Source organism: Apus apus, assembly GCF_020740795.1.
Source record: "Apus apus isolate bApuApu2 chromosome 1 unlocalized genomic scaffold, bApuApu2.pri.cur SUPER_1_unloc_1, whole genome shotgun sequence".
Lineage (NCBI taxonomy): Eukaryota > Metazoa > Chordata > Aves > Apodiformes > Apodidae > Apus > Apus apus.
In genome coordinates this window covers 42,402-67,137 of record NW_026248820.1, presented here as the reverse complement: position 1 = coordinate 67,137, position 24,736 = coordinate 42,402, and the positions used below count along the sequence as shown (strand labels likewise).

The 24,736-nt window shown below is 56.4% G+C and overlaps 1 protein-coding gene across 1 annotated transcript in view; it reads right to left on the bottom strand.

Moving 5' to 3' along the window:
- Positions 1-164: 164 nt before the first annotated feature.
- Positions 165-24,736, bottom strand: part of CLPB (caseinolytic mitochondrial matrix peptidase chaperone subunit B) — a gene marked incomplete at its 3' end in the record, with an annotated part of 66,964 nt that continues 42,392 nt past the window's right edge. The window contains exons 7-13 of the mRNA XM_051643722.1: positions 20,543-20,657; positions 11,824-11,901; positions 9,765-9,820; positions 7,411-7,455; positions 5,862-6,023; positions 4,595-4,751; positions 165-238 (exon numbers count right to left, since the gene is read on the bottom strand). Of these exons, the coding sequence (XP_051499682.1) occupies positions 165-238; positions 4,595-4,751; positions 5,862-6,023; positions 7,411-7,455; positions 9,765-9,820; positions 11,824-11,901; positions 20,543-20,657 (687 nt within the window). The remainder of the gene's footprint in view (positions 239-4,594; positions 4,752-5,861; positions 6,024-7,410; positions 7,456-9,764; positions 9,821-11,823; positions 11,902-20,542; positions 20,658-24,736) is intronic.

Genomic DNA, 24,736 nt, shown 5'->3' with positions numbered 1-24,736 from the left:
TGGCCTTGCTGAAAGGTCCCTCCCAACCCATCCCATGGCTCCGAGAAAAACAATGGCATGGTGTCACTTCTGGGTGAGGAAGATGGTGGATGTTGGATGGGATGACCAAGTGACCAAAGCTCAGGACACCTGACTCATGAGCCATGAAGGAAAATGGCCCATACCTTCAAGATGGGGCGAATGACCTTCTCCTTGAACTGCTTGGAGATGGTGATCTTGTCAGTCATCTGGACGTCCTCTGCAAGACAGGAGGGGACAGGGTGTTGGTGGGTGAGGTGGGAAATGGGCTTTTGAGGATGAGGGTGGGGAGACACAGGTTGCCCAGAGAGGTGGGAGATGCCCCATCCCTGGAAACACTCAAGGTCAGGTTGGACTGGGCTCTGAGGAACCTGGTCTGGATGAAGATGTCCCTGCTCATGGCAGGGGGGCTGGACTGGATGAGCTTTGAAGGTCCAGCCCAAACCACATTATTCCATGATCCTACCAAAGGGAGGATGGAGGGATGGATGGAGGGATGGAGGGATGGATGGAGGGATGGATGGAGGGATGGATGGAGGGATGGATGGAGGGATGGAGGGATGGATGGAGGGATGGATGGAGGGATGGACGGATGGATGGATGGAGGGATGATGGAGGGATGGATGGATGGAGGGATGGAGGGAGGGAGGGATGGAGGGATGGATGGATGCCAGGCTGCCAAGAGAGGTAGGAGATGCTCCATCCCTGGAAACATTCCAGGTCAGGATGGACAGGGCTCTGAGTAACCTAATCAGCATGAAGATGTCCCTGCTCACTGCAGGGGGGGTTGGATTGGATGATCATTAAATGTCCCTTCTCACTCCAACCATTCCTTGATTCAATGACTCCCACCTGCCTGGCTCCTGGAGGAGCCAAGCAGGGTGACCAGGAGCTAGAGGCCAGACAGGGGGTGAGGTGGGTGTCCAGAGGGGACTTCAGAACCTCAACACATTCCACCAGCCACACTTGGGTGTCCCTGCACTGTGTCTGGAACTCCTGTGGTCGCCCCCACTCACACTGGGTACAGAAGAACACCCTCCACTCCCTGCCCTCAACCCCAAGGAGATGCTTCCTGGAGGTCTGGGATGGGAGAGCCCTGGAATCCCAGGAGAGGAGGCACCAGGGCTGCTCCATGGGGGTTCCTGTGGCTACAAAATGGTCCTGGGTCCCTCCTGCAAATATCTCCAGACTGTCCCAGTCTGCTTCCCTCCACCAGCTGCAGATCAGCCAGGGCCTGGCCAGCTCCTCCATCTCAGCTCTGAGCTCCAACGTGGCTCCAGTGCAGGGTCCACCACCCAAATTCCCTTTTCTCTCCATCTTTACCACCTCATTTCTCCCTACATCTCCAGACACTTAACTCCACTGGTTATTTTAGGGCCAGGTCACTCACTGGGAGACCCTGGGAATCCTCTGGAACATGTGGGGTGGAGAAGACCCCACAGTGGGTGCTGGGAGCCCTTCCTGGCTCTGCAGCCTTGGTGAGGATGGTGCTCCAGGAGTGGGGATGGAGAATCCCAGAATCCCAGATGGGTTAGATGGGAAGGGACCTCAGAGCTCACCCAGTCCCACCCCTGCATGGGCAGGGCCACCTCCCAGCAGCCCAGGCTGCTCCAAGCCCCATCCAACCTGCCCTTCAACACTGCCAGGGATGGGGCAGCCACAGCTTCCCTGGGCAACCTGGGCCAGGCTCTCCCCACCCTCACAGCCCAGAATTTCTCCCTCACATCTCAGCTCCAGCTCCCTCTGCCAGCTGGAAACCCTTCCCCCTGCTCCCAGCCCTCCCTGCCCTTGTCCCAAGCCCCTCCCCAGCTTTCCTGGAGCCCCTTCAGGCCCTGGAAGGTGCTCTCAGGTCTCCCTGGAGCCTTCTCTTCTCCAGGCTCAACACCCCAACTCTCCCAGCCTGGCTCCAGAGCAGAGCTGCTCCAGCCCTCCCAGCATCTCCGGGGCCTCCTCTGGCCTCTCTCCAACAGCTCCGTGTCCTTCCTGTGCTGGGGACCCCAGAGCTGCTCCCAGCCCTGCAGGGGGGTCTCAGCAGAGCAGAGCAGAGGGGACAATCCCCTCCCTGGCCCTGCTGCTCACCCTGGGCTGCAGAAGGGTCAGAGCTGCCCCCATTTTGCCACCTGTCAGCTCCACCTCTCCCAGCCCTGCAGATGCTGCAGCAGCAGCTCCTTCCCTCTCATCTTTCCATTTCTCTGCCCAGCCAGGATCTCACCAATGACCTTCAGGAGGACCTGCCCTCAGCAAACCCTGAGCAGCTCCAGGACACTCCATTACTTGGTTCCCAAGGGCTGGGACCTCTCAGCTGCTGCTGCCCCACTGGAGAAATTAAGATTCCATGTTCTCCTCGATGAGGAGAAATAAAAACCCCAACCAAGCCTTGGCATTTTCCCATGGGATCCTTGCAGAGTTGACTGGCAGATCCTTCCCCTCCTTGGCCTGAAGGTTACAGGTGGTGACTGGAGCCAGTTCTGGCACCTGCAGCTCCAAGGAAGAAGTTTGAGCCAGTGAGAAAGAAGCTGGAAAAACGGATTCAGTGCCAGAAGCTGAGGTGTCCTCCCTGCTCCCATGGAGATGTGGTCATGGCCTGGGCACAGCAGCTTCACTGGGGGTTTCCTGAGCTCTGGAGACAGGCCTGGAGGGTAGTGATGGTGCTCTGGAAGGTGGAGCTCCAGATGTGCAAGGAGTCTCAAAACCCCACCACTGATGGTGTCTCTTTGCCAACAGGGAGCTGGACTGGGGTTCCTCTGATGGTTCCAGCAGAGTTGGGTCAGTTCAGATCTTCTGCCCTTACCTTCTCAGTTCTCCTTTTTTACCTAATTCCCAGTTTTTGGAGTGTTTTCTCCAGGATCCTGACGTGTGGGCCCAGGGTTCCCATTCCAAGGAGAAGTAAAGTTGATTGAAGCTCATTTCTGGAAGGATTTGTGAGGAAACAAAACTCCTCCTCTTGCCTACGAGCACCTGTACCAGCCTGTGTCCTAGAAAGCATCTGGAAGGGTCCTGGAAGAGGGAAAAGGGTGAGGAGACCATGGGAAGAGAGCAGAGGAGGAGGAAGGCTGAGAGGTGGGACTGAAAGTCTTCTCCAAAGACAGAGCCTGAGCAACCTGGTGGCTTTTTATGATGGAGTGATGACATCAGTGGACAAGGGAAGAGCTGATACCACCTCCCTGGGCTTCTGCAGGACCTTTGACATGGACCCCCACAACATCCTGCTCTCCAAATTGGAGATGGATTGGATGGGTGAACGAGGAGTTGGTTTGGTGGTCACATCCAGAGGGTAGTGGACAATGGCTCCATGTCCAGGTGGGTGACAAGTGGTGGCCCTCAGGGGTCTGTACTGGGACCAGTCCTGTTTAATTCCTTCATCAGTGACAGGGACAGTGGGATGGAGGGCACCAGCAAGAGCTTGTAGATGACACCTCGTGTGTGGTGTGCTTGACCTGCCTGAGGGAGGGGATGTCACCCAGAGACCTGGACAAGCTCAAGAAATGGTTCCATGTCAACTTCATGAGGTTCACCAAGGCCAAGTGCAAAGTCCTGCAGTTGGGTCAGGGCAATCCCAGCACAAATCCAGAAGAACAGATTGAGAGCAGCCCTGAGGAGAAGGACTTGGGGTGTTGGGTGAGGAGAAGCTCAACATGACCCAACAAAGCCAGCCCTGTCCTGGGCTGTGTCACCAGCAGCGTGAGCAGCAGGGCCAGGGAGGGGATTGTCCCCTCTGCTCTGCTCTGCTGAGACCCCCCTGCAGGGCTGGGAACAGCTCTGGGGTCCCCAGCACAGGAAGGACACGGAGCTGTTGGAGAGAGGCCAGAGGAGGCCCCGGAGATGCTGGGAGGGCTGGAGCAGCTCTGCTCTGGAGCCAGGCTGGGAGAGTTGGGGTGTTGAGCCTGGAGAAGACAAGGCTCCAGGGAGACCTGAGAGCACCTTCCAGGGCCTGAAGGGGCTCCAGGAAAGCTGGGGAGGGGCTTGGGACAAGGGCAGGGAGGGCTGGGAGCAGGGGGAAGGGTTTCCAGCTGGCAGAGGGAGCTGGAGCTGAGATGTGAGGGAGAAATTCTGGGCTGTGAGGGTGGGGAGAGCCTGGCCCAGGCTGCCCAGGGAAGCTGTGGCTGCCCCATCCCTGGCAGTGTTGAAGGGCAGGTTGGATGGGGCTTGGAGCAGCCTGGGCTGCTGGGAGGTGTCCCTGCCCATGCAGGGGTGGCACTGGGTGAGCTCTGAGGTCCTTCCAACCCAACCTAGTCTGGGATTGAATGACTCTAAGATGGGACCTCGAATAATGAGGATTTCAGCACTGGGCAAACAGAGGGATCACGGAGGGATGAAGGTGAAGATGGGGATGTGGGACTTGTCAGAGACTGGTCATCCCAGAAGACCAGGGCAGGACTTCCCAGACACCCACACCCACGATCCAGCAGCCCCTTTCCCCTGGCAGAGGAACCCCCTCCCGGGCCGCAGTGCCTGGAGGTCGTGTTGGTGAGGAGCAGCAGTGGAGGAGCAGCTGGAGGGTCTGGGTGCTCCCTGGAGGGCTGGGGAGGAGATGGCCCCTGCAGGGACCTGGAGCAGGAGATGGACTGAGCAATACCCAGGTTTTCAGCAATCCTGTTCTTGCTGATCTCCAGGGCCTCCTGCCGGAGCTGCAGGGCGTGCTGGGCGATCTCCTCGCTGGCCACGTTGGAGGTCATGATGAAGATGGCATCCTTGCAGTCAATGGTCTTCCCCTTCCCATCTGTCAGCCTGCCCTGCAATGACACAAGCAGGGTGAGGAGGACATGGCCAAACACCAGGCAGAGAGGACACGAGGACCTGTTTTGACCCTCCAGCCAATGGATTTTGGAAGGGTTGTCCAAGGACACCCTCAGGGCTGAGCTGCAGAGCTTGAAGAAGTCCTCACCACTCCATAACTCACCCTGCAGATGGTCCCAGCTTGCCCCAGCTGGGACATGTTCCAAGGAAGCCCTGGGAGATGTTCCACAGGGCAGGTGGGCTGGGACAGCCCATGTGTAACTCAACCACCTCTGATCCTCTGCCCTGGGTTTGGTCTGACATGTAAGCCCTGGGGAACCCCAGAAGTGCAGGGGAAGTTGTCACCTCCTGCCTCTGTCCCACCCCTCTAACAGAGCCTTAGGTTGGTTGGAAGGACCCTTGGAAGTCCAGGCTCTGTGCTCAGCCCTGCTCATAGCAGTGGTTGAGGTTGGGGTGCTGGGCTTGGTGACGGAGCTGCCCAGACCTGAGATGTTCCCCCACGTGGGCTCTTTCTGGGGGGCTCAGGGGGCAGCTGCTGGAGCTGGTGCCTTGAGCAGCTCCAGCAACAATGCCCAGATGTTCACCAAAGCCTTCCAGATCAGTCAGTCTGAAGCTCAGGGGGAGCTTTGTGGTGGTCTGAAAGGACCATGGGGGAGCACAGCCTGACCAAAAATGGGCAAAGCTGGAATCACCTTGCAGGAACCATGAAACCCCAGCCTGGGCTGGGTGGGAAGGGACCCTAAACCTCACCCAGTCCCACCCCCTGCTTGGGCAGGGACACCTCCCACCAGCCCAGGCTGTTTCCAACCCTCCCATCATTCCTCTTTGCCTTAAATGCCATTTATCCCACCAGGAGACCTCAGCACCATCCTGGTGTTGATACAGAGAAGAGGCTGGTGATGATGATCTAGATCTACCAGATTCTCTCCAGAGGCCCCTTCCAACCCTCATCATTGGGCCTGGCTGTCCCACATTGTTTTTTTGGAAGGGGATTATTGACCTGGAGCATTTCAGGACATCTCCTGCATCCACCAGCCCTTGCACCACCCCTCCACCACCTCCCGACGGCCCCTGCACCAACTCCAACCCTAAGCCATGGGACTTACCTCATCGAAGAGCTGCAGCATGATGGTGAGGACATCAGGGTGGGCTTTGTCAACCTCATCGAAGAGCACCACGGCGTTGGGACACTGCCTCAGCTTCTTGGTGAGCTGCCCACCCTCCTCGTGGCCCACGTAGCCGGGGGGAGAGCCAATGAACTTGGCCACCTAGGAGGAAGGACGAGGACAGGTGGAAGCTGATCCATGGACACCAGGAGGGAAGCCTTCTCCACAGCTCCACAGGCAGCCAGGGCTCTTGGCCTCCAGACAAACCCAGCTTTAGATGCTCCGTGTCATCTGCAGGCACCTCAAGTATCCCCAGATCAGCTTAATTAGCACCAACTTGGCAAGATGCTGATTGGGGGCTGCTGAGTAAAGTCCCCACCCAGAGCTTTGACCAGCAGGAGCAGCCACCAGCAGGCTCCACCTCTGCTTTCCTGAGCAGTGTCTGAGGGACCCATCTCAACTCCAAGATCTCTTCTCATCCCCTTTGGGCTTTTTAAGAGCCAGAATTCCAAGAATTACTTGGGAATCAAAATTTGGGAAGAGGCCACAAGGAAAAGCTTCTCCCTGTGTCCAGAACAAACTTCCCTACTTGAGGCTGAAGGTTTTGGGATGAGGTTGAGGAACTCAGGAGGATCTTTGGGACAAAAGAAACGTTTTGGCAAACGTGAGGATTTTTGATGGGCAGTTTGGGGCATGTGGAGGCTCCTGGGGGGCTGGGGGGTCCTTGGGAGTGAGAAGGTTGGACAGAATAAACTGACCAGTTTGTTAATGGAATGTTGGAGGGCAGGTTGGATGGGGCTGGGAGCAGCCTGGGCTGCTGGGAGGTGTCCCTGCCCATGCAGGGTGGGACTGGATGGGCTTTGAGGTCCCTCCCAACCCAAACCAGTCTGGGATTCTGGGATGCTGTGGATGGGAGGGAGGGAAGAAAGGAAGAAGGGAAGGAGGGAGAGAAGGATGGAGGGAGGGAGGGATGGATGGATGGATGGATGGATGGATGGAAGAAGGGAAGGAGGGATGGATGGATTCCCAGGTTTCTCATGGAGATGGTAGCTGCCCCATCCCTGGAAGCATTCCTGGCCAGGTTGGACAGGGCTCTGAGCAACCTGCTCTAGTTAAGAGGTCCCTGCCCATGATGGGGGTTGGACTGGATGACCTTCAAAGCTCCCTTCCCTCCCAAACCTGTGATCCCACGATTCCCCCACTCAAGCAGCTTTTCTCCCAGGACCTGAGCTTTCCACCAGGAATGCTGCCACCCCCTTCCCGCATCATCACCCCCCTGGATGGAGCTGAGGGTGGTCCCACCACCTGGGGACAGGAGGGCAGGAACCAGCTCAGCACCTGAGGCCACCTCAGGCTCCTTCAACCCACACCATCTCCTGGGCTGATGTGTCCCACCTCTCCTAGGGTCACCCTGGTGAGATGTCCCTCCTCTCCTAGGATGCCCCATGGACAAACAAGGGGGAACAAGGACACTGAGATGATTTGTTGGAAGTACTCATGAAACTCAAGGCTGCACCTCTTGGAAGGAGAAAACAACCCATGGACTCACCTCATGCCTCTCCTGGAACTCTGACATGTCCAGCCTGATGAAACCCTGCAAGGGAACGAAACAACCAATGTGATTGCTCATGAAGATGCTCCAGGTTTCACGTGGAAGGTTCTTCCAGAACAGTTGGTTGCTCAGATGAACATGAGGGTTTGTGGTTTGTGCTGGTGATGGATTTGCCAGATCATAAGAGTCCCAGAATCCCAGACTGGTTTGAGTTGGAAGGGACCTTTAAAGGCCACCCCGTCCCAACCCCATGCAGGGAGCAGGGACATCCTCAATCAGAACCAAACGCTCAGAGCCCTGTCCAACCTGGCATGGAACCTCCATCTTCAGAGCTAATGGTGGGACGTTTGGCAGAGCACAAGGAGCCCAGAGCTCCTCAGAGGTTGGTCCCTGGCCCAGGCTGCCCAGGGAGGTGGTGGAGTCACCATCCCTGCAGGTGTTAAAAAAAATGTGTGGACACAGACACTCTGGGACATGGTTTAGTGGGCATGGTGGGGTTGGGTTGATGGTTGGACTGGATGATCTTAGAGGTCTTTTCCAACTTTAATGATTCCATGATTCATGATCTTTAAGGTCCCTTCCAACCCAAAGCATTCCATGATTCTGGCAGAGCTGGGAGCTGGGCTTTGCTGTGGTCCTGTCCTGCTCCCAGTCCTGTCCCTGTTCACCCCATGGGCCCCAGCACAGGCTGGGTGAGGCCACTAGCACTTTCCAGCCCCTCCAGCAGCAGGAAAATGGGACAGTTCCAGGTTTCCCCTTCCCAATCCATCAGTTCCTACGAGCTGCTCCACCCCCAGGGGGTCTCTGAGCCCCTCACGCCGCCCGTGCCGGCACCGACGGCCGCGCCGGGTCCTTCCCAATAAAATTCCCATTTCCCACCAAATTACCCTGAAGTTCAGCCTTGAACTGATTCCTCCCTTTGATGTTTGAGCAGCTGCAGGTTTGGAGGTCGGGGATGAAGCTGCTGGGGAGGCAGGAGCCAGGATTGATTGGTCCTGGCAGGTAATTAGGGAAGGATGAGGGAAAGAAACCAGAGCTGCCACTTTTTATGGTGTCGTTTTTGATCTTCCTCCTGCACGTGGTGTTTCACCCTGTGTCCCCTCCCTGCTGGAGGATGTGGGGGAGAGGAACTCACAGAACGTGTCATAGGGGGCAGCTCTGCTTCTGTTTCCTCCTTTTTCCCAGCTCCAAGCCCTGCGTCCTCCCGGGGAGGAGGGAGGAGAGAGTTGGGCACCTCCCGAAGGCAGAGGGTGAGATGGGAACTGAGGAGCCCAATTTTAAATGCTTTAAACCACAGGGAGCCCTGAACCATCTCCACATAGAGCCACCAGCACCCAGAAGTCACTGTAAGCCTTGTGAACCAACCCACAGCAGCAACTCTGGATGTTTGGATCCCAAATATTTCAGCCCTAAGGACCCGAGCAGGAAGCGATGCTGCCTGAACAGCCCCAGGGGGAAGGACTCGGGGCGTTGGGTGAGGAGCTCAACACAGCCCATCAAATCCAGCCCTGTCCTGGGCTGTGTCACCAGCAGCGTGAGCAGCAGGGCCAGGGAGGGGATTGTCCCCTCTGCTCTGCTGAGACCCCCCCTGCAGGGCTGGGAGCAGCTCTGGGGTCCCCAGCACAGGGAGGACATGGAGCTGTTGGAGAGAGGCCAGAGGAGGCCCCGGAGATGCTGGGAGGGCTGGAGCAGCTCTGCTCTGGAGCCAGGCTGGGAGAGTTGGGGTGTTGAGCCTGGAGAAGAGAAGGCTCCAGGGAGACCTGAGAGCACCTTCCAGGGCCTGAAGGGGCTCCAGGAAAGCTGGGGAGGGGCTTGGGACAAGGGCAGGGAGGGCTGGGAGCAGGGGGAAGGGTTTCCAGCTGGCAGAGGGAGCTGGAGCTGAGATGTGAGGGAGAAATTCTGGGCTGTGAGGGTGGGGAGAGCCTGGCCCAGGTTGCCCAGGGAAGCTGTGGCTGCCCCATCCCTGGCAGTGTTGAAGGGCAGGTTGGATGGGGCTTGGAGCAGCCTGGGCTGCTGGGAGGTGTCCCTGTCCATGCAGGGGTGGCACTGGATGGGCTTTAGGTCCCTTCCCACCTAAACCAGTCTGGGGTTCCATGACTCTATCTCCAGTGTCCATCCCAGGCTGATGTGCCAGGTGCTGCACCCAGGGACATGTACAGGAGTCCAGGACTTTCCCTCCCCACAACTGCCAGTCTGTCAGTGATGGAGGTTTAAATCCCACGTTCCCAAGCCAGGATGCTGCGATGATGGTCACACCCAGCAGGGACCAACCACCCTGTCACCAGGACACCAAACCCACCATGTCACCAAATCCCAACGGGATGGCACGAAGCCACGGGACGGGCCTTCACCTTTTTGATGTCCTTATGGATGTACTTGGCTGTCTGCTTGGCCAGCTCCGTTTTCCCTGTTCCAAAGCAAAGACTCGTGTGAGAGCAGCTCTGTCCACCCTCCATCTGCCCAGCATTCCTGGTATCAATACACCCATTTTTTCCCCCAAATGCACCCATGGGGAGGGGGTATCACTGCTGGATCCCTCTGTTATGAAGACAGGCTGGGAGAGTTGGGGTGTTCAGCCTGGAGAAGAGAAGGCTCCAGGGAGACCTTAGAGCACCTTCCAGTGCCTGAAGGGGCTCCAGGAAAGCTGGGGAGGGGCTTGGGACCAGAGAGGGCAGTGACAGGACAAGGAGTGATGGGTTTAAACTGAAAAAGGGGAGATTGAGGTCAGACATCAGGAGGAAATTCTTCCCCATGAGGGTGGGGAGACCCTGGCTCAGGTTGCCCAGGGAAGCTGTGGCTGCCCCATCCCTGGCAGTGTTGAAGGGCAGGTTGGATGGGGCTTGGAGCAGCCTGGGCTGCTGGGAGGTGTCCCTGCCCATGCAGGGGTGGCACTGGATGATCTTCAATGTCCCTTCCAATCCAAACCATTCCATGAGTCTCCAATTCAACCCCCTGACACGTGGGGGCAGAGCAGTAGCCTGGATGTGCCACCACCACCTGCTCTACACTGTAAAAATCTCTGGTTTAAACCCCAAAGCAGCCAAACCCCAAAGCAGCTGAGGACACTGCCCCCCTGCCCCCCAGCAGGGTGGGATTGCTGGGTCAGATCCACGGGGTCACCTACTGGGCTGCCCACAAAAATGGCTGGAAAAAAAATGGGAATTCAGCCCTGTGGTGTTGGGAAGCCTCTGGAAAGGTGAAACCTCTGCCAAAAATCAGCATCTCAGCTCAGGCTTCATTGACTTCATGTGTTGCAGGTCCAAGGTGTGAGCACCTACCTGTTCACTTAGACCTGGGGGGGGTCTGTCTATATATTTATAATGATATTTATATTGATATTTATAGCTGCATGGACCTTTAAATTGCTGTGGGAATCTCCTGAAGATACGTTGGATACTTTATTTTGCAAATATCTGGGCTTTCAGATCCCCTCTTGGATCAAGATCCATCATGAAACGCCCACTTGACACAAGACAAACTTGGGCTGCTCTGCTTCCTTATTGCCACAGTCATTTTTATGGCTGGAAAAGAAGGATTAAAGGATCTTTTGGGTCCCTTCCCACCCAAACAATTCTATCAAAAAAACAAGAAAAAGAGAAGCAAACACCCCATGGGAAGCCCTGGGAGCTGGAGAGTGAGGATCCACCCCCTCAGCCTTCACACCTGCCAGAAGAGGAGCCATGAAGCCTCAAACCCTATTTTTTACTGGTTTTATCCAGCTTTGTGGAGTTCTACAGAGTTCATTTCAAGTCAGCATTTGGTCAGGCAGGAATCCTGGGGTGTCCTGTGGCCTTAACCCCTCCAACCCCAGCATCTTCCCAAGGACCACGGGACCCAGCACCCAGGTCACCCCAAACGCCACCCAATCACCACGGTGCTGTGAAAGTAACACTTTTCTAGTGAAAAATGCTCCTTTTTTGAGACCCAGTGGGCAGAAGGTCCCCTGGAATAATTTAGTGTGAGGTGACGTGTGCCCCAGCACAGGAGGTGACCACGTGTGGGTGGTGGTTGCCCCATAGGATCATGGGCTGGGTGACCAGTTGGAAGGATGACACCACCTTCAACTGGCAATTAATGGGTTTAAACTGGCAGAGGGAGCTGGAGCTGAGATGTGAGGGAGAAATTCTGGGCTGTGAGGGTGGGGAGAGCCTGGCCCAGGTTGCCCAGGGAAGCTGTGGCTGCCCCATCCCTGGCAGTGTTGAAGGGCAGGTTGGATGGGGCTTGGAGCAGCCTGGGCTGCTGGGAGGTGTCCCTGCCCAGGCAGGGGTGGCACTGGGTGGGCTTTGAGGTCCCTCCAACCCAAACCATCCCATGACTCTATTCTGTGTGCCTGGGAGCAGCTCCGTGGGTGGCTGGGGAGCCCGAGGAGGGGCCCTGCTCTCCACCCCTCTCCCCACATCCCAAGGTTACCTATTCCAGAAGATCCCAAGAACAGGAAGACCAGCGGGTGCTCCTCGTCGTACCAGCCATTTTCCTTCCTCCGAATGGCTGCGGCCAGAGCCATGGGAAGGGAAGAGGAAAAAGGGGGGGGGACATAAATCAATGACACAAAAGCAAGTATAATTATCACTAAGTACACACTCTGTTTTACTGCTCTCTACCCACTGCGAGTCCCCGCGCCCATTAGTGCCATCTAATGTGATTAGGCAGCCAAGGCCCCAGAGACACCTAATCAGGTTAGCATGGATCTGGAGAGCTGCCCAGAGCAGGTTTGGGCAAAGTTTTCCAGGATGTGCACTGAGCGTTGCCAGGGAGACAGGGGGGAGGAGGGGAGGGAGTGGGAGGGAGGGATTGAATGGGTGGAGGGATGGATGGATGGAGGGATGATCAGTAGATGGGTGGGTGGAGGGATGGAAGGAATGGAGGGAGGGAAGGAGAGGAGGAGAGATGGATGGAGGGATGGAGGGATGGATGGAGGGATGGAGGGATGGATGGAGGGATGGAGGAAGGAAGGAATGGAGAAAGGGAGGAATGGAGGAAGGGAGGAATGGAGGAAGGGAGGAATGGAGGGAGGGAGGGAAGGAGAGATGGAGGGATGGATGGATGGATGGATGGATGGAAGGAGAGATGGATGGGTGGATGGAAGGAGAGATGGATGGGTGGAGGGAGGGATGGAGGGAAGGAAGGAGAAAAGGAGACATGGATGGATGGATGGTCAGTAGATGGAGGGGGGAAGAAGGAACAGAAGGAGATAAAGAGATAGATGGATGGATGGAAAGTAGATGGATGGATCAAAGATGGATGGTTGGATGGTCAGTGGATGGATGGAGTGACCAGGGGCTGGCCAGGGGAGGATCACAGCAGGGATGGGGCTGGGTGACCTTCAAAGGTCCCTTCCAACCCAAACCAGTCTGGGATTCAATGGTTTAGTGGTGGTCTTGGTAGTGCTGGGTTAACAGTTGGTCTTCATAATCTTAAGGGTCTTTTCCAACCAAAATAATTCCATGATTCTGCAATTCTAAGCCAACTCCACCCAAGCTTGCTCTGCTCCACCAGTGCTGCTCCCCAAGTGCCAGGGATGGACTCAGACTGAGCTGGAGTCAGGAAGGCACCACAGGACGTGAAAGGCTCCGGATCATGGCTTGGACACGACTTGGCAGCTGGTTCTGGCAGAAGAACGTGGTGCAAAGCCCAGAGCAGAGCCCAGAGCTCCCCAGATCCCACCTTGTGCCCTGGGAGAGATGCAGGGTTCCGGCCACACGCTGAACTTCCAGCTCCTCCTTCAGAAGGAGAGGGAGCCAGACCCACCTCAGCCCTCCCAGCTTATCCACGGGATTATTTTGGAAGAAAAGACATGAACTGACAACTGGGCCTGGCTCTGAAGGACAGGGAGGCTCCACCAAAGACGGACCAGCTGCCAGGAGTCAGTGAGACCAGAGATGTGGCACCTTGTGTTCAGTCAAAGGAGGGCACGAAATGGACAAGATGCCCAAGAACAAAAACCTTCATATTTTTAAGGTAGTGGAGGGAGAAACATAATCCAAAGGAGAATGAAGGATGGAGGGAAACCATCTGGAGATCCAAGGCTCAGCTGAACCTGCCGGTATCAGGGATGCTTTGGTTTTATTTCCAAGCTGGAGCTGGCAAGAGAGCATGAGAGGAACCTTGGACATGGGAAGACTGTGAAATCCAACCCCAAAAAAGGAAGTCACTGCACAAAACCCTCTGCCTGGCCCAGGGAAATTAAAAAGGTTCCTCAGAAAAGGCTGGTGTGGCAAGTGGGAGGTTTTCCTGCTGGGAGCAGGACCTGACGTGGGAAACACTGAAGAAACATTTCCATGTGGCACGTGAAAATCTTCCCTTTTTGCACAGAAAAAGAAGCCAAATCCTGTATCCTCCAGCCCGGGGGGAACAGCTGCCTCTGCCTGCAGGAGCTGTGCTGGGAAGGTGTGGAAAAGCAGCAGCTCCAGGGCATGATTCCCTGCAGCTGGATCCTCCGGCTGCTCAGCTGAGCCTGGCGGGAATTTGCCACTGAGGTTGCTGGGACTCCTCCCAGCCTGTGTCCATGTTTGAGGAGACCCAAGTAGGGTGGGAACTGATGGATCTGGTGAGGATTAGGGTGAGGATGGGGAGAGCCTGGCCCAGGTTGCCCAGGGAAGCTGTGGCTGCCCCATCCCTGGCAGTGTTGAAGGGCAGGTTGGATGGGGCTTGGAGCAGCCTGGGCTGCTGGGAGGTGTCCCTGCCCGTGCAGGGGTGGGACTGGATGGGATTTAAGGTCCCTTCCCACTCAAACCATTCCATGATTCTGTGTCCTGCACATATCCTGGAATGGTTGGATTGGAAGGAACCTTAAAGACCATCTAGTTCCAACGCCCAAGCTGGAAAGCAACCCCAAGCTCATCCCACCACGTGCCCTTCCTGGTGCTGCACGTGGCTCCTTCCCTGCCCGTTTCTGGCAGCAAAGATGTCAGAGACCTGGGGTGGGGATTGGAGCAAAAAAAACCAAAAGATGGGGAATAACACGACAGGCCACAGTTCCTGCAGCTACCTCGGCCAAGATAATAAAGGTAATAAACTTTTGCTTCGGGGCACGGAGTGACCACTGGCAGGGGTCAGTGAGTTCAATGGTCCGAAGGCAGCGAGGTTAAGAGCCATCATTTTCCCTTCTCTTCTGCTGCAGGAGACCAGAGTTTATGGAAAAACACTCAGAGCAGCTCCAGGGATATAAACTAACCCATAAAAACCTCCCATAAAAGTTAGTGGTTGTGATTCCGTGCGTGATCCTGGCTGGAAGGCGTTGGTGGCCCTTGGATCCGCAGCGAGGAGGAGCAAAGCCTGGTCTGAAACCAGCCTTAAAATGAGGAGGTGTTTGAGCACCCAACCTCACTTTGGTGGTCGTCAGGTCTGGGGAACCTCAAGCATTCTGGTTGTCACCAGAGAGGGGCCACCAAACCCCCAGGGCTTGTGGTCATGGCTGAGGGCACCTCCCCATGGTTGGTCATGGCCCAGTGCAGCTTCAGCAAGAGGGACAACAAAGCCATCCTAGGACACAGCAGGAGGTTGGGATGGTTTGAGGGATGAAAAGCTCAGTGAGGAAAGTCCAGAGTGAGGTCTGCACCCACCCAGCAGAGGTTAAAAGTCGAGCAGGAGCAGCTGGGGGAGCTGGGGGTGTCCAGCCTGGAGCAAAGGAGGCTGAGGGGAGACCTGCTGGCTCTGCAGCTCCTGAGAGGAGGTTGGAGCCAGGGGGGGTCGGGCTCTGCTCCCCAGGAACAAGTGACAGGACCAGAGGGAACGGCCTCAAGTTGTGCCAGGGGAGGCTGAGGTTGGATCTGGGGAACAATTCCTTCCTGGCAAGGGTTGTCAGGGCCTGGCCCAGGCTGCCCAGGGCAGGGGGGAGTCCCCATCCCTGGAGGGGTTTCCAAGCCCTGGAGATGGTGCTGAGGGACACAGGGCAGGGGTGGCCTTGGCAGGGCTGGGGGAACAGGTGGTAGAGTTGGGTTCTGGTTGGACTCCATGATCTTAAAGTTCTTCTCCAACCAGAAGGATCCCGTGCTGGTCACGTTGCCCGGTCTCCTCGAGATCCACGCAAGAAAACCACGTTCCCTTCCTCCTGCGACTCCAGGGATGGCAGAAATAGAGAAATAACAGGAGGCAGGTCACGCTGCTGGCCTGAAATTTCATTAAGACACTCAGACCCAATGTCCAAGCCAAGAGGCTGATGATGACACCTGGGCCTTCTTCTGTGGAGCCATTTCCAGCGTGGCTGCAGTTGCTCTCACTTGATTTTGTCCATCAGTAACAGCGCGGCTGCAGCGCGGGGTCTCCGAGAGGCCCTTCAGCTGCCTATTGAACTGATAAATTCACTGTATTACTTTACACAAATCAATACCCTCGCAGTTATCAGCCCTTGATGTGACCAAAATTGGTTTCAGCCAATTTGTGAGTGTAATAAATGTCCATTTATCAAATCAATTCATTCGGCGGCGTTTCTCGGGCCGCCCGGGCTCAGGGTGCCACGGGGTTGATGGCTCCAGGTCTGTGCCCACCATGGGATCACTCTCCTCCCTCCAGGCTCTGCGTCCATGATCCCGCATTCCTGAAGAACCACTCATCCAGCCCCACCATGGCCAGCTCTGGGGTGTGGGAGAAGATGAACCTTAAGACCAAAGATGCTTCCTTGAGGAGTCTGACCTGACTTGCAGGCAACGACAAGTGCTACATGGTCTGAACCATAGAATCATGGAAGGGTTTGGGTTGGAAGGGACCATAAAGATCATCTAGATCCAATCCTCCTGCATGGGCAGGGACACCTCCCAGCAGCCCAGGCTGCTCCAAGCCCCATCCAACCTGCCCTTCAACACTGCCAGGGATGGGGCAGCCACAGCTTCCCTGGGCAACCTGGGCCAGGCTCTCCCCACCCTCACAGCCCAGAATTTCTCCCTCACATCTCAACTCCAGCTCCCTCTGCCAGCTGGAAACCTTTCCCCCTGCTCCCAGCCCTCCCTGCCCTTGTCCCAAGCCCCTCCCCAGCTTTCCTGGAGCCCCTTCAGGCCCTGGAAGGTGCTCTCAGGTCTCCCTGGAGCCTTCTCTTCTCCAGGCTCAACACCCCAACTCTCCCAGCCTGGCTCCAGAGCTGCTCCAGCCTCAGATGCCCCACTACAATGGGTCCATCATCATCTACCTTCCCACCTGTCCTGCTTCAAGGGGAGCAGCAGGGCTGGAACAGATCCCATGGAAACCCTGGAGTAGGGATTCTTCCCTCTGCTCCCTGCAACCCTCCTCCTGGCAGCCCCCTGAGCATCCCCCACACCTGGGGCTGCGTGGCCCAACCCCCCGTGCACATTCCCTTTGTATTCCCAGGCCAAGCCCCCTCAGGAGACTGTTTGGGTCCTGCCCCAGTGATGGATCCAATGGGATTATTCAATTAAGGCAGCAGTTCTAAATGAGCCCGATCAGCTGGCAAAGCTGGAGGCCACTTTGCTCCGGGGAGCAGGGAGTGGGAGGCACGTGGGAAAGCAGGACACCCAGCTGGGGATGGAAGAAATACCAGTGCCAGAGTGCTGGGAAGAGGGAAGGGCAGAAGGAAGGAGAGAGAGAGAGAAGGGCAGAAGGAAGGAGAGAGAGAAGGGGAGAAGGAAGGAGAGAAGGAAGGAGGGAAGGGCAGAAGGAAGGAGAGAGAGAAGGGCAGAAGGAAGAAGAGAAGGAAGGAGGGAAGGGGAGAAGGAAGAAGAGAAGGAAGGAGGGAAGGGGAGAAGGAAGAAGAGAAGGAAGGAGGGAAGGGGAGAAGGAAGGAGGGAAGGGGAGAAGGAAGGAGAGAAGGGGAGAAGGAAGGAGAGAAGGGAAGGAGGGAAGGAGAGAAGGAAGGAGAGAGAGAAGGGCAGAAGGAAGGAGAGAAGGAAGGAGAGGAGGGAAGGTGGGAAGGAGGGAAGGGGAGAGGGAAGGAGACAAAGTCTCCACGTTCCCCCTTCCTGCAGGAAAGCAGCCAGGCCGGGGCAGGGGGAGCAGCGGGAGGAGGGGCCGCAGACTCTCCCGCTACTTGTGCTCTGATATCCCGAGGCTGCGGGGGTATCAAGCACATTCCCGATAATTCAATAAGAGAAACCTCCATAAAAGCAGCCACTTTAATGCGCAGCAGCACCACCTGTGTCGGGAACAGGCGCTGCCCATTAATCAAAGCCTCCCAATTAGCCGGCGCTGGCGCCCCGGGCAGGGGGGCGGTGCTGGCTTTGCCGGCTCTTCCCACCGCTCCTCTTTGTTAACCAGACCTCTCCCACTCGGGGCTTTCGGACTTGCTGGCAGTTCAGCCCGGTTTTCCCGGCGCTGTCCCATTTGACCTGGGATGCAGGAACGGTTTGAGGAACTAGCAACAGGATCCCGAGGTGCTGGACTGGGAAACGAGAGCCCAGCCCAGTCGGTTCCTCACGCTGGTTTTAGTGCCCAGCACCAAACCAACTGCTCCCGAGTGCTGAGGTTGTCCCAAGGAAAAGCAACCAACTGGGACTATCCTCCCTTTTTCTCTTTACTTTAAGAGGGAAAATGGGAGGCTGGGAGCAGATGATGGAGCAGATGATGGAGCAGATGTGGCAGCAGGTGCTGCTGCAGCCGAGGTGACTGCACCAACCACCAGCAAAGCCAGAGGAGCAGGGACAGGTCCCAGTGTTTGCTGGGCAGACACTGTCCCCCCTGCTCCACCCCGACACTCTTTTCCTCTCACCACTGCTCAACAGCAGGAAGCGATTTGGGAGCAACTCTCCGTGCTCAGCTGGAATCTGTGGCTTCTGCTCAGGCCCCGAGGGTCTCCAAGCTGCCCTGGTTCTTCTTTTCCCCCAACTCCATCCTCTGGTCTGAGGAAACCAGCCCCTTTTCCTCCAGCCCTCGCTGCTTGTACACTTCCATCACAGCCACAAGAGGCCAGGCTCCTCATTTATTCCCTGGGTTTAGTTAATTTAGGGCTGTTGTTGTTTTTTTTTTGCAAAATTGGAATTCCAAGGGCGGGAAAAAGACTTGGAGAAAAAGGCACTGGTCCCGAGGTGGGGAAGGAGGGATGAGGGGCTTCAGCAGCCTCAGAGAAGGAAAACAAAACAACCAGCTAAACAAATATTCCAACTGCTGAAATGCTCCAGCTAAGGAAATATTTCAGGCTCCCACTGTTTGTAATGGACTCAGAGACAGAAACCACCACAGGATCTCCCAGCTCCACAGGCAGGACAGGGCTGCAGCTTCCCAGACAGAAAGCAAGGAAATCAGTCTGGGAAAGGCAGCAGCCTCTCAGGGAAGTGTCCCCTGTTTCTGGGTGTAGCAAGAGAGGGTGGTGTCCACCTGCATCTCTCCAGGGTCATGGATACAGCTGGGAATGGGAATGTCCCAGGGATGTGCTGCTGCCCAAAGGGTTTACTGCTCTCTTCAGGGGTGAATGGCAAGACATGCAGGAAGGGGGGGATGGAAGAACTTAGAGGCAAGTGCCTTAGAGATCATAGAGTCCTCAACTGGTTTGAGTTGGAAGGGACCTTCAAGATCATTTAGATCCACCCCCCTGCATGGGCAGGGACACCTCCCAGCAGCCCAGGCTGCTCCAAGCCCCATCCAACCTGCCCTTCAACACTGCCAGGGATGGGGCAGCCACAGCTTCCCTGGGCAACCTGGGCCAGGGTCTCCCCACCCTCACAGCCCAGAATTTCCTCCTGATGTCCAACCTAAATCTCCCCTCTTCCAGTTTGAATCCATTCCCCCTGGTCCTCTCACTACTGTCTTGCTTCAGATGCTCTGGTACCAGCCACAGGCCACTGGCCTTTGAGCTGATGGACCACTTGTGGCCAGGAAAGCGTGGCTGAAGCACCTGCTTGAATCTCACCATGGAACAAAGCCCCCCCAGACCTGCAAGGGATGCAGAAAACAACCCCCAGAGCAGCCCGTGGGTGAGGGGCTCCTGTGCACAGAGCTGCAGGAATCTGCTCCTGAATTATTCAGCAGGGATGTTCTGAAGATGAACAGTCTCGTAAGCAGAGAGCTCCATGTTCAAGTGTCACCACGTTCAGCTGAGGACTGAACTCTGGGTGACCAGCTCTGACCTTCAAGCCAAGAGGTTTAGTCTAGAGAGGAATCATTCTGAATTGAAGGGCTTGTGGGCACCTCATCCAGAGCCTGGGAAAGGGCACTGGCTGGTCCTCTGTGCTGCTGCACCTGACACAGCCCCTCCTGGGAGCCTCACAGCCCAGAAACACCTGCTGGACCTCACCATGAGAGCTGGAACTTGATGACCTTTAAGGTCCCTTCCAACTCTAACCATTCTATGATTCTGTGATTCTACCACCAACCTTGGGGACCTGCCAGAAGGAGCCCTGGATCAGGGCTTGAGGGAACGACTCGTGTTCCCCCTGGAGCAGGAGACATTGCTGGAGCATGTCCAGGGAAGGACAACTGAGCTGGGAAAAGATGGAAGCCTGGGAAAGCTGGGGAGGGGCTTGGGACAAGGGCAGGGAGGGCTGGGAGCAGGGGGAAGGGTTTCCAGCTGGCAGAGGGAGCTGGAGCTGAGATGTGAGGGAGAAATTCTGGGCTGTGAGGGTGGGGAGAGCCTGGCCCAGGTTGCCCAGGGAAGCTGTGGCTGCCCCATCCCTGGCAGTGCTGAAGGGCAGGTTGGATGGGGCTTGGAGCAGCCTGGGCTGCTGGGAGGTGTCCCTGCCCATGCAGGGGTGGCACTGGGTGGGATTTGAGGTCACTTCCAACCCAAACAGGTCTGGGATTCCATGATTCTATGAAGGGGCTGGAGCACAAGTCTTAAGAGGAGCAGCTGGGGGAGCTGGGGGTGTCCAGCCTGGAGCAAAGGAGGCTGAGGGGAGACCTGCTGGCTCTGCAGCTCCTGAGAGGAGGTTGGAGCCAGGGGGGTCGGGCTCTGCTCCCCAGGAACAAGCGACAGGACCAGAGGGAACGGCCTCAAGTTGTGCCAGGGGAGGTTGAGGTTGGATCTGGGGAACAATTCCTTCCTGGCAAGGGTTGTCAGGGCCTGGCCCAGGCTGCCCAGGGCAGGGGGGAGTCCCCATCCCTGGAGGGGTTTCCAAGCCCTGGAGATGGTGCTGAGGGACACGGGGCAGGGGTGGCCTTGGCAGGGCTGGGGGAAGGGTTGGGCTGGAGGATCCTCAGGGTGTTTTCCAGCCCTCAGTGACTCCCTGGGCAGAGGGCAGGCAGGCCCTACCTGCTCCCACGGTGGCGATGGCGCTCTCCTGCCCGATGATCTGCTCCTTCAGCCGCTGCTCCAGCGGGAACCGCCGCCGCTCCTCCACCTCCCTCCTGCGCTGCTCCTCCTGGAACTGCGGGAGGGGAAGAAAACCTTGGGAACCAGACTCTTTGGAGCAACCAGATGACCACGGGGTAGGGACACAGGGTCCTTCACCTCCTCCCAGGACTGCCAAGCCCTGCACGGGTCTGACACCCAGATGCAGCTTTGGGAGCACCGTCCCAAGGAAGAGGAAATGTGTGGATCTGCTGGGATGGGTCTGGAGTGCAGGGGGACGAGAGAAGGGAGACAGAGGGAGCACCAGCCCTGCTCAGACTGCCTGCTGAGCTCTCACCCCAGGCTGAGCCTGCCTGTGCTGGCAAAGCCTTGACTCTTTTGCTCGGGTTTGTTTTCCCACCCTCCACACATCCAGCATCATTCCATGGGGATGGAAGTGTCACTGTGTCTTGCTGTGTCCACTGGGCGAGTCAGACACCATTGTTTGGCCAACACACCCACACAGGATGGGACTGGAAAAAGCTCTTTCCTCAGGAGATTTGCTTCCCTCCCCCTTCAGCTCACCAGGAACCCTGTGAGTGCCAGAGACTCACTGCTTCCCCGGGATCATTCTGCAGGTGGAGATAATGCCTGGAGCAGTCTACATCCCACACAAGGTTATGGAGTCATGGAGTGAATTCCAGACTGGTTTGGGTGGGAAGTGACCTCAGAGCTCACCCAGTGCCACCCCTGCATGGGCAGGGACACCTCCCAGCAGCCCAGGCTGCTCCAAGCCCCATCCAACCTGCCCTTCAACACTGCCAGGGATGGGGCAGCCACAGCTTCCCTGGGCAACCTGGGCCAGGCTCTCCGCACCCTCACAGCCCAGAATTTCTCCCTCCCATCTCAGCTCCAGCTCCCTCTGCCAGCTGGAAACCCTTCCCCCTGCTCCCAGCCCTCCCTGCCCTTGTCCCAAGCCCCTCCCCAGCTTTCCTGGAGCCCCTTCAGGCCCTGGAAGGTGCTCTCAGGTCTCCCTGGAGCCTTCTCTTCTCCAGGCTCAACACCCCAACTCTCCCAGCCTGGCTCCAGAGCAGAGCTGCTCCAGCCCTCCCAGCATCTCCGGGGCCTCCTCTGGACTCTCTCCAACAGCTCCATGTTGGGGGCTCCAGAACACAAGGAGAGATAATATCAGGTGGATGAAGGGAAGGGGGATGATGAACTGCAGGATATGTCAGGGACATGAAGCAAGCTGTGGCCTTTGGAGATCTGGGGAGCAGTTTCTCCACAGAAGGACAATCAGCAGCATAAAATCAGCTTCCACTGTCCTGTCCCAACTCTGCACCTGGGGCTGTGTGTGGGTTCACGAACAGACACTCCTCAAACAACCAAAAGAGACATTTTTTCCCATAAAATATGCTTAAAGCAACAACCTGAGGATGTGCTGGATGGAAAAAACAGGCTATGCTGGAGCCACGGCTGGATGTTTGTTTTCTTTCCAAGGTCCATCAAAGGTGGTTCAGTGTGACCAAGGGCAGAGAGCTCCAGCTCAGGAGATGCTCCCACTGCTGCTTGGCAGAAAAGAGAGCCTGAAAAAGGGCAACTCGCTCCTTCAAATCCTGCCACAGCCATGGATGTGGCCACTGGAGAGACCACTGGATGGATGTGACTCCCACTCTACTCGGCTGTGGTGAGACCCCACCTGGAGAACTGTGTCCAGTTCTGGAGCCCCCAACGTAAGGAGATGGAGCTGTTGGAGAGGGTTCAGATGAGGCCCCGGAGATGCTGGGAGGGCTGGAGCAGCTCTGCTCTGGAGCCAGGCTGGGAGAGTTGGGGTGTTGAGCCTGGAGAAGAGAAGGCTCCAGGGAGACCTGAGAGCACCTTCCAGGGCCTGAAGGGGCTCCAGGAAAGCTGGGGAGGGGCTTGGGACAAGGGCAGGGAGGGCTGGGAGCAGGGGGAAGGGTTTCCAGCTGGCAGAGGGAGCTGGAGCTGAGATGTGAGGGAGAAATTCTGGGCTGTGAGGGTGGGGAGAGCCTGGCCCAGGTTGCCCAGGGAAGCTGTGGCTGCCCCATCCCTGGCAGTGTTGAAGGGCAGGTTGGATGGGACTTGGAGCAGCCTGGGCTGCTGGGAGGTGGCCCTGCCCATGCAGGGGGGTTGCATTTAGATGTCCTTTAAGGTCCCTTCCCACCCAAACCATTTTGAGATTCTACACCTGGGCCCAGTGCACTGGGGGAAGGAAGGTCTGAACAGCAAAGATGGGGAAGAGCTGAGATCAATCCTGCGGCTGCTTCTCTTCCAGTTCTGTAGCAGAGACACCAGTTCTGGGGGTTTCTGCCCTCCTTCCAGCTCCAGAGACATGACAGCTTGGCCAAATCTCACCAGCCTGTTCAGCAACACGCAGCAGCTCAGGCTCCCTCAGCCCCAGCCCCCTGTGATCCAACCCAGCCAAACCACCCCGGATCCTTTTGCCTGTTCTGTTTTTTTTTTTGGTTTGTTTTTTGAAAAGAAGAAAGGAAATCAAAATAAATTAAAAATACATATGAAAACTCCTTGTTATTCTGTCACCGGGATATGTAAATAAAATCTATGGGACGTGCCCATCCAGTAATAGTGCTGCCAATTCATTCCCCAGCAGTGATTAAAAGGAGCAATAAATTCTCAAAGACTCTCGGAGGATCCTGGGGACTGGGGTGGATGCAACCCCGGGAGCACCATTTCCCCCCCAGCTGAATATTCATCACTCTCTGCCCTGCCTGCCTGATGTTTTATATACAAGTACAATCATCTTCATGGGGAACATCTCTTTAGATCTATTTCCTTCCTCTCCTCCATCTATTAGTTAAGCATAAAAAAAACCCAAGCAGAGCAGCTTTCCCAGCTGTTGGGGGCAGGTTTCCTCGCCTGGGTTGGACTCCAGGGACCATTTACCCGGCAGATAATTCCCCTCCCTCCTCCTTCTTGTCAAGATTTCAAGTGGGTTTTGTTCTCAACTTTTCTTCCTTCAAACTTGGAGAGTTGTCCAAGCGACCACGAGGTGTGCACAAGCTGGAGCACAGGAGGAACATGAGGAGAAACACCTTGAGTGTGAGGGTGGCAGAGCCCTGGGCCAGGCTGCCCAGAGAGGCTGAGGAGGCTCCTTCTCTGGAGACATCCCAAAACTATCTGGAGGTGTTCCTGTGGGATCTGCTGGAGGTGTCCCTGCTCTACAGGGGGTTGGATGGATGATCTCAAGAGGTGCTTGCCAACCCCACCACTCTGTCACTCTGAGTTTCCCAGCCAGAGTTTCCTTTGCTGTGATGGAAAGTCCACGAGGGAAGATCCTGGTCTCCCTGCTTGGGGAAAGGTTGAGTATCTGGGAATGTGGCTTTGAACTCCTGCTCAAGCAGGGATGTTCCAAGGTGAGCACAGACAGGACAGCAGCTCTGACTGCCCGGCAGGTTGATCTCACACCAACATCTCCTGCATGCAGTAAAATTCAGCTTTCATCACTTCCATCTCCCATACTGGGGCAAGTTCTCCACCTCAGGTGTCCAGCACACAAATCCAAATTCCAAACAAACCCACCGTGTCAGAGGACAAGTCTGCAACCAGGAGCAAACCCAGCCTCCTCCACCTCTACTTTTCTAATCTGGGGCAGCAGGGAAACCTTCCTACCCTCCCTGAGCTGGGATTTTTGGAGAGATGATGCCCAAGAGGACTGACAATTATTTAGTCCTACTCAAACAAGGCTCAGGGCCAGGAATCTCAACCCCTTGACACTGGGCTGCAGATCCCAAACTGCCCAATATCCTGTGAACCTACTTAGTCCTGCGGGTTTTTCTGGAACGACGATGGCAAAGGTGGGTCTCAAATACTCCAGAAACACCTCATCAAAAATACTCCCTATAAAATACTCTCTAAAACACCCCTTAACCATGATCCACCACAGGGACATGATGCTCTCCAGCCCACTCGAGGACGCAGGGAGGCTGGAGGGATGAGAGGAACATTCCAGAGCCAGAGAGCAGAAATGGGTGTCTTCTGCCTTAGCCTGGGGCTCGTGAACACACAGAGCATGAACCCCATGAGCCCCCTGACTGGACTCCCCATTCCCACACCTGCTTCTTCCAGGAATTCCAGAAAATAAAGTTAAAGACAAGGGACGTGGTGTAAGCACTGGACTTGGCAGGGTTGGGTTCA